This window comes from Sinocyclocheilus anshuiensis, unplaced genomic scaffold (genome assembly GCF_001515605.1).
Source record: "Sinocyclocheilus anshuiensis isolate Anshui unplaced genomic scaffold, SAMN03320099.WGS_v1.1 scaffold1120, whole genome shotgun sequence".
NCBI lineage: Eukaryota > Metazoa > Chordata > Actinopteri > Cypriniformes > Cyprinidae > Sinocyclocheilus > Sinocyclocheilus anshuiensis.
Window position 1 is genome coordinate 215,766 of NW_015551069.1, and position 13,074 is coordinate 228,839.

Sequence of the window (13,074 nt, forward strand, 5' to 3'; positions counted from 1 at the left end):
CTACCATTTAAAAAAAAAAAAAAAAACTGTAGTTTACTGTACAGTTGTACTCTTTATACTTTATTCTGTATACATAATCTATATACATCTACATTGGATTTATCCTTTAACTTTTAGCCTCTTTAGCTTTTTATCTTTGCTTCAAACATTTTTTATATTAAGCAGTAACCGTTTCATAAACACGATAAGGCACTCAAGGCCATGCTGTATTGTGATATCATGGCTAAAGGGCGTTATTTTGTATGCCACGTAAATATTATATATAAAAGGTGTTATAAAAGGTTAATATGTAGTGAGTTGTGCAATGGTGAGTGGTTTGTACACTACACAAAAGATTGGGCTTAATAAGATGAGAAAAAAAAATCTCATATTTGTAAAAAAAATACAAATATATATATATATATATATATATATATTTTAGGGGTGTAACGGTACACGTATCGGGCAAATTCCAAATGGAAGTGATCATTCCTATCCCCTTGGTGTGGGGACTTTGGAGTGAGCAGGGCACGTGCGTGCCATTATGTAGTCGTTTGGCGTGTACGAATCACCGTGCTGCGTTGTCACGGGAACATCCCAGCTAAAGATAATGAGGAAATTGCGTCGCTCCCTTTGCCAAGTGCATTCCAAACGACTACATAATGGCACGCACGTGCCCTGCTCACTCCAAAGTCCCCCCGAACACTTTGGAAAAAAGAAGAAAGCGGCACGCCTAGCGTTTTCCACGCGTTTTTAGGCGCGACATGTGAACGGCCCCTAAGTCATTATAATCCGTAATTATGTCCCCACTGGATGCAACAAATGCCTCGTTTATAATGTGTTTTAATGTTCTTGAATCATCGCTCCGGCCGGATAGGGCATTACAATATGGTGAGGGGCGTAACATTTCCGTCACACGCTTGAGGTATTCGGCCAATCACAGTGCACTGGATAGCTGGCCAATCAGAGCACACCTCGCTTTTCAAGCCTTGAAAGGCGGGGCATAGAGGAGAAACAATAATGTACAGTATGTGGAAAATAATGTGTTTTTTTTACTTTAAACCGCATAAACACATTTCATTACACCAAATACACAAAATAATGTTCTTTTTAGCAGCATCATATGACCCCTTTAAGATTTTTTAAGACCAAGCAAAAAAATAAATAAAAATTGTAAGAAATAAATTGAATGGAATGCAATATGTTAATATGTTTTCTTAATGAGCTGAAAGTGCACACACTGCAAGTGATGCTCTTACTCTGTATTTTTGTCTTGTTTTCCAGTGCAAAATAAATGTCTAAAGATTCTAAATCAAGAAATATTTACTTAAGAAGCAAAATGACAGAAGTAGTCTTGTTTTGTGAGAAACTGATCAAAATGAAGTGAGTTTATAATTAAAACAAGAACAAATATCTGCTAATTGACAAAAAAAAATCCATTTAATTCAAAGGGAAAACAAGCTGTCATTTCCCAATGACAGATATTTGTTCTTATTTTAAGCACTAACACATTTAATTCTGTTTAATTTTTCAGAAAACAGAACTTCACATCCTCATTTTACATCTCAAGTAAATGTATCTTGATTTAAGGATGTTTTGATATGTGTACAAGACAAAATACTGAGAAAGACATAAGATTTTGCCCCGTGAACTGTACGGTACGAATACGTGTACTGTTACACCCCTAATATATATACATACGAAAACTTAAGCAGCTGACTTGCTGCCTCCCTGCCGTATGAGGAAATGACTTTGCAGGCAGCATTTTTGCATGAAGGCACCTCATGAAACTGATTTCGGACAGGCTTCTGAGGCAGCATAACGGTTTAAAGCAGCACTATTTTTCTGTGTTCAAAATTTGCAAAATGTATATAAAGAGCGCCATTTTTATTTTTTAGCTCAACCGTCACTGAATGGAACGCACAGGATTGTGGGATATCAAAGGCAGTGAAGGATACATCTATGCTGCCTTCAAAATTCGATCAGAAGAAGGTACCTCCGGAGACAGGAAATAAAGCAGAATTTGGATTCGAAAGTGCCTTGATGCCTTCCTGCCTTGGAATGCTGCCTCCGAAGGCAGCATTTTAGAGCTTTCCGACACAGCCATTATCTTCAGCTGGGATGTTCCCGTGACAACGCAGCACGGTGTCCGTCAGCAGATGTCGCTGTTTTAATGGCATATTTTGCATTATATGTCTTTTTATTGTTGTTAGCATAACTGTTGCAAATAAACATACATTTCATTCAGAAAATGTATAATATTCTAGTACCTAGTATGTCCTCCAGAACTTAAAGTATACTGCTCTGACACTTCTTGGCACTGAGTCTACCAAGTTCATGACAAATTTTCACATCTGTGCTGTTTAACTCCTGGAAGACGTTTTGAAATAGTTTTAAAAATATGATATATAATATATGAAAACTAATATATATAAAACTTTTAAAAATATAAAATGTATATTTTTTTTAATGCCGGTGAAAGTGAAAGTGAAAGTGAAGTGACATGTGGCCAAGTATGGTGACCCATACTTGGAATTAGTGCTCTGCATTTAACCCATCCAAAGTGCACACACACAGCAGTGAACACCCTGGAAGAGGTTAAATGAGTTTATTTTGCTTTGGCTACAGTAGGTAATTCTAGTGGTGACAACAACCATGCATGTCACTTCTGCAGGCTGCGTCATACTCTTTGAGATAAAGTGTCACTCTTTTCATAGCTTTTCCCGGCTCTGAGACACTTGCATGTTATTTCTCCTGCTCTTTTTCTAGCAAAACTTCACTCATTACTAAATGAAAACTTAAAGTGAAGACCTGATTATTTCAGGAGCCTTATCACAAGCCCATTGTTTTTGAATGTTGGTGTTTTTGAATTTCTGTGTTACTTTGGCTATATTTTCACACTTAAAACAATAATTTGGTATTCCTGTTGTACCATTGTCCTCTTTTATGCTAAGAAATAAGTCACCTGGCAGTTCTCTCCCAAGTGGTTCCACTGCTGCCAGCATTAAGTCGGAGTATGATTCAGTGAGCTATATAACACTTTTACTTGTCAGGAAATTACTTGTCTTTAAAGGTTTTGGTTCAATATAATTACCTGTTGATCAAAAATAGCCTTAGACCTATACACTTTTTTTTTTTTTAGCAACTTTCAGGAGGGTGTACTCATTTTTGCAACACAAAATGTTATCACTTTGATAAGAAAATCTTATTTTGCTGAACAATTTTGGCATTCTTCTTTGGTAATTGATCAAGCAGCTTGTTGGAACATTACATCTCCAAAGAACCCTAACATGTCTTCTAAGTAAAGAGTAATTGCTGAATTTGTTAAGTTTTAGAGGGGGTGTACTCATTTATGCTGTGCACTGTGTGTGTATATATATATATATATATATATATATATATATACTGTGCCCTCCATAAGTATTGAGACAGCAAAGACAAAATTGCTCTGTTTGCAGTTTTAGTCAAGAAATCCGTAAATATGTTTAAAAGATGAATATGAGACAAAACTACAAATTGTCAAATTTTATGATTGGGTGTTTCAACACATAGATATTTTACCAACTAAGAAGGTCAGCACTTTTAGAGTTTCATCCCCCTATCTGATGGGAGCATAAGTATTGGAACGGTTGCCTCACAGGTCTTTCTAAGTGATCAGCTGTGTCCTGTGTTGCATTAATTGTTCAGATATTAAAAGCAGGAAATGTGTCACATCAGTTATATCCACTGCTTCTGCATTCTAAGTCTTGCAATCGATGACGACACACACAAACCAGGATGAAGACGAGGGAGCTGACTTTGAAAGAAAAGCAAGAAATTTGGATGCTAAAAGAACAGAGGAAGTCAATTAGAGCTATAGCAAAAACAAGGGGCATGGAGAAAGCAACAGTTTGGAAACCACCGGTGACATCAGAACCCAACAATGACCTGATCGGCTGAGAAAAACAACAGTAGTTGATGACAGACAAATCATAAAAGCAGTGAAAATGAACCCTAAATACGTGTCTGTAAAATCACCAACAACCTCCAGAAAGCTGGGGTGATGCTCTGACAATCTACTATCCGCAGGAGACTTTGACACGGAATTACAGAGGCTACACAGCAAGATGCAAACCTCTGACCAGCACCAAAAATAGAAAGGCAAGATTAGAGTTTGCAAAAAAGCACAAAGTTGAGTCAGTAGAGTTTTGGAACAGAGTTTTATGGACAGATGAGACAAAGATTAACCTTTATCTAAGTGAAAGCAAAAGTGTGGAGAAAAAAGGGAACTGCAAATGATCCTAAGCATACAGCCTCATCTGTAAAGCATGGTGGAGGTTGTGTCATGGCATGGGCATGCATGGCTGTTTCTGGAAAAGGCCCTCTCTACTTTATTGATCACTTAATGTATGATGGCAGCACCAGAATGAATGCAGAAGTGTACAGAAACATCTTGGCTACCAATGTTCAAGAAAATGCCACCAGACTCATCAGAAAGTGCTTCAAGTTGCATCAGGACAATGACCCAAAACACCCTGCCAGTTTACAGTCAAGGACTTTATCAGGGCAAAGAAATGGAAAGTCTTAGATTGCCCAAATCAATCTCCAGATTTAAATCCCCGATTGAACATGAATTTCACCAGCTGAAGAGGAGACCAAAGGCAGAAACTCCCCAAAACAAGCAACAGTTGGAATCAGGGCTTGAAAACAAAAAAAAAAAAACTTCCAATCAGTTCACTCCGAGCAGAATCGATATTTTAACGTTTCTGTTCCTGCGTTCCTCTGTATTATTATCGTTCCGAAAAAGGTTTGCCTACAAAAAATACCGGTTAATAATGTTATTTTTAAAACTTTTTCTTTGCCTATAATAATAATAATAATAACAATAGCCTAATAATAATAATAATAATAATAATAATAATAATAATAAAGAACAGCGAGGGATCTTATCTATGCACAATCAGCTTGTAACACTCCAAAGAGAAAGGAAAACTTGAAATCGCATCATATGACCCCTTTAAAAAAAATGCTACTCGTATAAAATTGCGTTTTGAGAGAAAAAAAAAAACCATAAGTCGCGTAGGGTCACGTCGCATTTTATTATTAGGCTACATTCAGAAATAATGTGCTAAAATGTCGGTAAAGCAAAATGTTTACAAACAGTATAAACACCATATTCGCGACGTATCTGGACTATTTTTTATAGGCTTTATCGACAGATAAGTTGTGAGTGACTCTTGAAGGAACAGCACCACATCCTCTTGCACCACTGTTTGAAGAATTTATCTTCCAGAATTTTTAGGAGCTCCTTTTTATTCCATCTCCTATCGTGAAAAGTCTGTCTTGCAAGATTGACTATAAATGAGCCCCTAAAACTTACTGCCACAAGAGGATGTGGTGCTGATCCTTCAAGAGTCACTCACAACTTATCGGTCAATAAAGCCTATAAAAAAGTCTTAATGTATTTCACAATACTTCAGCATGTTATTCTTATTAAGAGAGTGTAATTTTTTAGGATTTTTTACCCGAGCAAAGTCTCTGAGAACCTGACACCTTGTCATTCTGGAGACTCCAGGAAGGTTGCAGTTCTGAAAAATGCTGGTGCTGGAGACTAAATGTTTCCTGATTTTCACATTAATCTTTTGCAGTTAACATGTGTCTTTTCTTCTCCACCTGTTTTTCTGACCCAGTGAGCATTTTGCTGTCAAATGGTCATGTCTTAACTTTGCAATTTCTGTATTGCATTAGTTTTGAATATTTCTCATGGAGATTTAATAATTTTTGACTTTTCAGTCTGAGATAAACCTCTTTTATGGCTCATTTTATCTGTAAAAGAAAACATGCCTAATAATAATTCTGCACACCTGAACATAAGGAGTTTTTCACTTCCAGCCTTCATGGACAATTATATATCACTTATAGATGATTAAATACAAAATTAATAGTAGTTATTAAGATTGATGTGGTTTGGAATTGGTAAAATGTGCTTGGAAAAAAATATCAGAATATCAATGTGCCTAATAATTATGCACGCGGTGTATGCACAAGGTGTTTTGCACCTTAAGTGTTTGATGTTGCCATTGTTGTAGAGAGGAATCTCGTGAAAAATAAAGGTTATAACAACATGCCTGTGTCACATTTTCCTTTAAAGTAAGGATAAGTAAGGAACAATGAAAGGAAATCAATTACTTTTTTGTTGCAACGTGTTTTTTTAAGACAAGTATTCAAATTTACATAAACAAAATAATGTATGCTTTGCCTAAGATTTCTCAAAGTCTTCTCAAAGGTGATTCTTATCACTGTATTAATATTTAAAAAAAAACAAAAAATCACTATAATAAATCAGCATAAATTAAAGGTAGAACAACAAATAATACTACCATGTTGAATAAATAATTTTAAAAAGTACTTTTTTGCATTATAGCAATAAGAATTTCTTTGTTGTTGTGAAAAAGGCAAAAATGCAAGTATAATAGGTTAATAGGCTTTAATAGGCTAGGCTTTAACAATTTCTTTTGATTTTGGAGTAAATATGAGCTTAAATATGCTGTTGACCTATTTTTTTGAGGTTCACCCGAAAGCTCTGACGATGCAGATTCTGTGCAGAATAGATTATTAGGTGACAAAGAACACCTTAAATGTCACATGACTTATGAATACTAATACCACAGTGAAAAACTGTGGTCTGACATCCTGTACGTCTGACTTACGAGACAGCATGACAAATGCAGCCACTGTTCCGCCACAGCCAGAGAATTCTGGGTAACTGTCCATTAGCTTGGTGAACATCTCCATCACCACATTGGGTACCTGATCCTTAATGGGATTCTTTCTTTCTGCGTTAAACCAACCAGAATGAAATCGTTAGTCACGTTCGCAGATATTTCCAAATCCGACATTATTAGTTGCTCTGACGTCAGAGTTTATTATGGCTAAAACATTTGCGCTTTGAATATAGTTGTTCTTAATTGGGCTATTAAACACATCCAGACTTGAAAAACTAATTTACCAATTACAGCTCTTCCAGAATGGACTTCTGGGATTGTTGAGTCCTTCTCTCTCACTGGCAGAGGAGGAGGTCCCGCTGAAAAAAACAAAAGCACATACAAAAGTAAAGTGAATGTGAGTAAGAATTGCAGCTTTGTGGTCCAAAGCAATGCATGGGCATTTGCTAAGATATTCTAAACAGTTTTACTGTATTATCTGCACTTTACAGGATGGTATTGATACAGTAAATGATTCCACTGGCACAAGTCCAATCAAGATCAAACGGTGCAGGACTTATGCACTCAAACGTTTTGCACTCAAAGTTTAACTATTAGGGTTAAGGGTTTGTTAAAATCAACAAGTAAAATATAAAATACAAGTAATAAAATGTTGCTGGTTTTATGCAATTGCAATAGAAAAAGACTAAAAAGATGCAATGCAATAAATAAGATTGCAGCACCACCCCAATGTGTGAATGTGTTGTTGTTTTTTTTGCATTAAAAACAAATGCTGCACCCCCACCTCAAACAGGAAAAAGCTTCACCACGGTTTCAGTGAGTGACTGTGGGTCTGTTTCGATGGGAGGGAGAACAGCGAGGATGTTCTCTTTCATCTGGGGAAACTTTCACATTGAATTTCGAAGTTTGCATAGTTACACTAAAAATGGAACGGCTGACTAACTACTTGCATTGATTCTATGGAAAGTGTCAACCAGAAGGTCACACGATATCTTCCTATTTTTTTTGCAAGAAAGCTTACAAAACAGACCATTAATGAATAAACAATATAGTAGCAATCTAGAGTTAAACCACATAGCTGAAGCCAGGTGTTTCACCTTTTGTTTTATTAAAAACAATATAAATATCTAATCATTGGCAATTGATAATGGTCAAAATTACGTTAAAAATAAATTTGATATATATAAAAAATAAGATATATATGATTTTTTTTTTAAATGTTTTTGAAAGAAGCGTCTTCTGCTCAAGTCTGCATTTATTTGATCAAAAATACAGTAAAAACAGTAATATTGTGAAATATTATTACAATTTAAAATAAGTTTTAATTGATGATTGACTTAAATTGACTTTTTTCTATTACAATATATCTTAATATGTCATTTGTTGCTGTAATCAAAGCCGAATTTTCAGCATCATTACTCCAGTCTTCAGTGTCACATGATCCTTCAGAAATCATTCTAATATGCTGATTTGCTGCATAAGAAACATTTCTTATTATCAATGTTGAAAACAGTTGTACTGCTTCATGTTTTTGAGGAAACAGTTACACTTTTTTTGTTCAGGATTAACTGATGAATGAAAAGTTAATCTTTATTTTAAATGTAAATCTGATAACCATGTACAAGTATTTACTATTTTACTTTTGTTGAATTTAATATAGGCTTGTTGAATAAATTATTAATTTATTTCTTTTTTTTTTACCGACCCCAAAGTAGCATGCATATATATGAGTGACTAAATATAAATGTGTGTGTGTGTGTGTGTGTGTGTATATATATATATATATATATATATATATATTCATACACTCATTCAATCGTGATTCTTTATGAATAATATACCATGCATTTCTGAATTTGGCAGAAGCTTTTATCTGACTTGCACCGTGCTCAAATTTAATCAGTTCAATCAGAATAATATGAATTTCTGTTTTCTAGCTGGTAGTAAGAGGCCTAAAATCATCTTTTGATCATTACCAGAAACATCTGAACGAATCCCATCATTTTCTAGACTTGCAATGAGCTCTTCAAGGGCCAGTTCAGCTGCTTTGGCCCTGGCTTCTTTCTTTGTGATGCCCATTCCCGTCTTATACTGGACTCCATCAATCACAGCACAGAACGCAAAGTAAAACCCCGTTATTCCTGCTGCTCAGACACAAAGGAAACAAATGTTGAATGCACAAATGAACTGGACAATGCATTACCTAAAATCAGGAGGGCTATCACTTACCGGTGGTAACAGTCTCTTTCATATCCAGTTGAAACTGCAGAACCTGAGAAAGCTGGTACAACGCCGACACTGGGTGCGTATCTCCTCGCTTATATCTGTCAATATGTTCACGTGGAAGGGTTTTCGGTTTGGAATCTGCAAAGGAGACAAAAGTGGCAGTGAACGTTATTGAGATAACATGATTTAATCCATGAGTGACTGTAAATACATTCTGAAGCTGATAACAACATCACTAAGTCTAAACAACAAATGCATGTTAATGCAACAAATGCATCTTAATGCATGTTCCTGGTGTATTTGATTCATTGGTGTGCAGTTTTCCAAATAAAAACATGTCTTGGCCTAAATTACTTTCATTTTCGTCTGAGGCCACCAATTCCTCTAACCCTTCACTCTTACAGAAATACAACATATTATGCAAGATAAAATAGGACGCAAATGTCATTTCATGTTGAGTTTAAAAGACAAAAAGTCATTTGTCAAGGGAAATTCATTTTTAACACTCTTAATTGGCCTTTTTCAGAATTTTAGTCCTAAAAAAGCAACTGTCAGTCTGTCGAGCGAAAAAAAAAGGTAGACTAAAACAAAACATAAAGCCATAACGCTTAACTGATTTTGGTAGAGGAGCTCAATGGTTGTCCAGGAAGACATTTGTTGTTGTTGATGTCACTTAAGTCTGAGAAAGGTGGATGGGATGAGATGCTTGTCCAGTGGTTGTGGGCCATGCTGGACCCTCTCGAGGATGAACCCCTCATCATCATCTTCATCTAGCAGCTTTAGAGACAGAAATACAACACAATAAAGTTAGATAGCAATTATTAGAAAGAAAAATAAACATGTACAGGCAGTGTTTACTGGAAAATTCTCATCACAAATCATGTAAATGATGTAATATCAAGCAGGTCTGTATAATTCCTGATGGTTTTAAGAATGACGCTGCTGTTTTTTAGAACGCTGATAATTAACGTTAAACATAAAAGAAGAGCGCGTGACTCTCCAGTTCTACGACGTTTAAATTCCATGTATTAATTCCCAAACTCGCATAAAACTCATTTAAACTGAAGTCATATGACGTTAAACACAGTAATGGCATGTGACAGGTTAGTGCGAAATAAAAAGGAATATAAGTAAAATAGCGCCGATTAAGACGCTAACGTTAGTCACGCTGCTAGCACGCCTAATCTAGCTGAACTATACAATGAAAACAAACTTGTATTGATGCTAATTTTTCATAACTGGGCACTAAAACGCTAAATTTTAACATTTTATCTTCAAACAAACACAAACACTTGCTACTTCATATGCACACACGCCGGCGCACTTACCCCTGAACTATTCACAACTCAACTGACTGCTCTGACGCACAATCACACACACTTGATAGATAGATAGATAGATAGATAGAAAAATAGTAATTTTTATAAACGTGCCTTATAAAATATCATTATTGGTGTGTGTCTGGAGACAAAACAAAGGCACTGATATATTATAAGATCAGTCAGTGCAAGTTTATTTCAGTTAAAACAGCTCAGGCTAACATTTTAGTCTTGGACTAGGCTTAAGCCTTGTCAGTGAAACCGGGGGGAATGTGTTTTAAAGTTAAGATTAAACTTCATTTGCATCCTATTTTACTTGCATTGCATGTTGCGCAGTAAGTGAAAGGTTAGAGGAACTGGTGGCCTCAGATGAAAATGAAATAAAAACTAATTTTAGAAGTCATATCAGTTCGAAAAATATATTTATCTTTTTCACATGTTAGATACTACTGGAAACTGCTGGAAGAAGTTTCTTATACACAGTAATTTTCTTGTAAAAGCTCAACCACAAAATTCTTTTTTTCCATTAGTGGCACCCCAGTACAACAACCTGTGACTAAAAGTGAAAGTGATGGACCTTGAAGGTCTCCAGGAAGTAGCATTAAAACGGGTTGAGCGTTTAGGGACAACAAAGGGGTTTTTAAACAGTTACTCGTGAAAACAGAGTTTTCCAGAGATGTGTATGACTCAACACTCTGTGTGTGTGCAACAGGAAAGATATAGGCCTGTTTTTCATGCTCTAAAAATAGAAGACCTTTATTAACCACAAAAAATGCAATGTTGACATCAAACGAAGAGGAGACAAACTTTGCATGAGCCACATACTTAGATTTTGAACTACTTCAGAGGGGACTACAGTGTAATCGGTTGCCAAAACAAACCCAGATTTATTTTTTTAAGCCATATCTGTCGTATTTATTCGGATATCCCTCCACTCAGTGATGGCTAAAAAAGCTCAAATCTAAAATGATGCTGATTTATTTAACATTTTTGGTTACTGCAAAATTCTTTATTCATTTGTGTCATAGTTTTGATGACTTAATCTAGGTATTATCTATTTTATTCTGTGTTTTTATTTTAAAAAATAATTTAATTTATGCACAGTGCTTCAATTTATGAAATTATGTTTTGTTTTTTCAAAAATACATTACTGTCACTGTCGGAAATGGGTAAGCAACAGATGCAGAAGGCCTCACTTTGGCCCATTGGAGAGTTAATTTTCAGTGTTTATTTTAATGCATAAATGAGCAGTGGATCCCTGTAATATTTAATTTTTATCAGCTCAGTGGAAACATCTGTGGTGTTTTTGACGGTGGAGTCCTTTGGTGAGCAAAAGAGCAAGACATCCTACCTCAAAGCCCACACACTAATATTGATGCCTGGAAATACCTCTATCAGAACATGACGTTACCGATATCATTCCCCTAACCTCTGTTTCCATGCAGACAGAATCCTGAATCTGTTCTCGGGGTTTTTTTTTATCCTTAATAATGTAGCTAATTTGCACATGCAATAATGGCCAAAGGATGTTTTGCAAGACCACGCCGAGTCTAGATGCTCAGGGATTGGTGTGCAATGGCATACATGCAAAGTGCAGTGTAGGTGTTGGTTTGACACACTGTGGTTCATAGCTTACTCAGTGGTACAATACAGACAAGCAACTCTGTTGGATGGGTTGCAGATATTATCTTTAATCTAAATTTATATACATTATGTAGGAGTACTTATTCCACTTAGTCAGCAGTCATTGTCGAGCTATAAGACGAGATGTTTTTTGGCTTTTATGGCCAACAGCACAACCAGTGGAAGTCAAACCAACAAGACGTTTTCTTGAAATCCAAGCCAGTTATTATAAACAACGTTAAGCTTTGAAGTTGAAACAGTTCCTTGGCATTTTCTTTTTTAACATGTCGACATGTGCACTAACGCCGGAAGATGTGTCAAAAACATGTCATAGTCAAGATATTGGAAAAGGGCCCAGACTGATTATTAACTGCTTTGACTGAAACATCTGAACATCTGCATAATAAGCAGAACTATGACATACTGAAAGCTAACCTATGATATATTTCATGATGATCTGTTCTAGACTTAGATTTATGGATTTAATATGGGTTGAGTGTAGATTATATACTAGAGAGCGGTATAATATAAGGTATTGGACATTTATTTAAAATGCATACAAGCACAGTATTAATCAAATTAAGAATTTCTTTCAATTAATAACCCTAAGTATTTGACATATATGGCACACTGTGTGTTTTACTGGTATATGGTTAAAATGTACCCTCATTATCCAAATCACTTGCAGTAGAGCAAATATTGTCCCTCAGTAAAACAGCTCATTTCAGACTCTAGTTGTAATGAATGAAGTCAAAGGTCCATTTAAAGAAAAGTCTGTTTAGTTGGCAGCCATATTTGCAATGCCTTCGACTATTTTAATAGGGAAATCTTAAAAACTGCTTGCCATATTCATGTTTAAGTATCATATTTCAAATTAGCAACATCATCTGACATCAACTGCCCCATATTGTTCCTTTTTCTCAAATAGCCTTAAAAAGCTTAGGCTATATTTCAGGCTTATATTTTCATGGCAACCAGAGCTTCTAACAGCTGCTGCAGTGACGCCATGACTTTACCAATTGGCGATTGGCTCTTTAATTTAGAAGGTGGGACTTATTCCTCCATATTGCAGGTATTACTTTCTGACATTTTAGTAACATGAATGCATCGTCTTGCTTTATCTGAAGTCTTTGATTAAGTCTAGCTAAAGTGACAGTTGTGTTCTTATGACAAACATCTAAGTCAAAATGCAAACTGCTTTTTATTGCCCTCTTGTGGTGCAA

The 13,074-nt window shown here is 35.6% G+C and overlaps 1 protein-coding gene across 1 annotated transcript in view; it reads right to left on the reverse strand.

The window, feature by feature from the left end:
- The window catches only part of LOC107662178 (adenosine deaminase domain-containing protein 1-like), a 21,070-nt gene extending 10,778 nt beyond the window's left edge, over positions 1–10,292 (reverse strand). Inside the window, exons 1-6 of the mRNA XM_016452094.1 lie at positions 10,238–10,292; positions 9,523–9,686; positions 8,913–9,047; positions 8,660–8,827; positions 6,968–7,042; positions 6,669–6,794 (exon numbers count right to left, since the gene is read on the reverse strand). Coding sequence (XP_016307580.1) covers positions 6,669–6,794; positions 6,968–7,042; positions 8,660–8,827; positions 8,913–9,047; positions 9,523–9,679 — 661 coding nt within the window. The 5' untranslated portion in view covers positions 9,680–9,686; positions 10,238–10,292. The remainder of the gene's footprint in view (positions 1–6,668; positions 6,795–6,967; positions 7,043–8,659; positions 8,828–8,912; positions 9,048–9,522; positions 9,687–10,237) is intronic.
- Between the last annotated feature and the right edge of the window lie 2,782 nt (positions 10,293–13,074).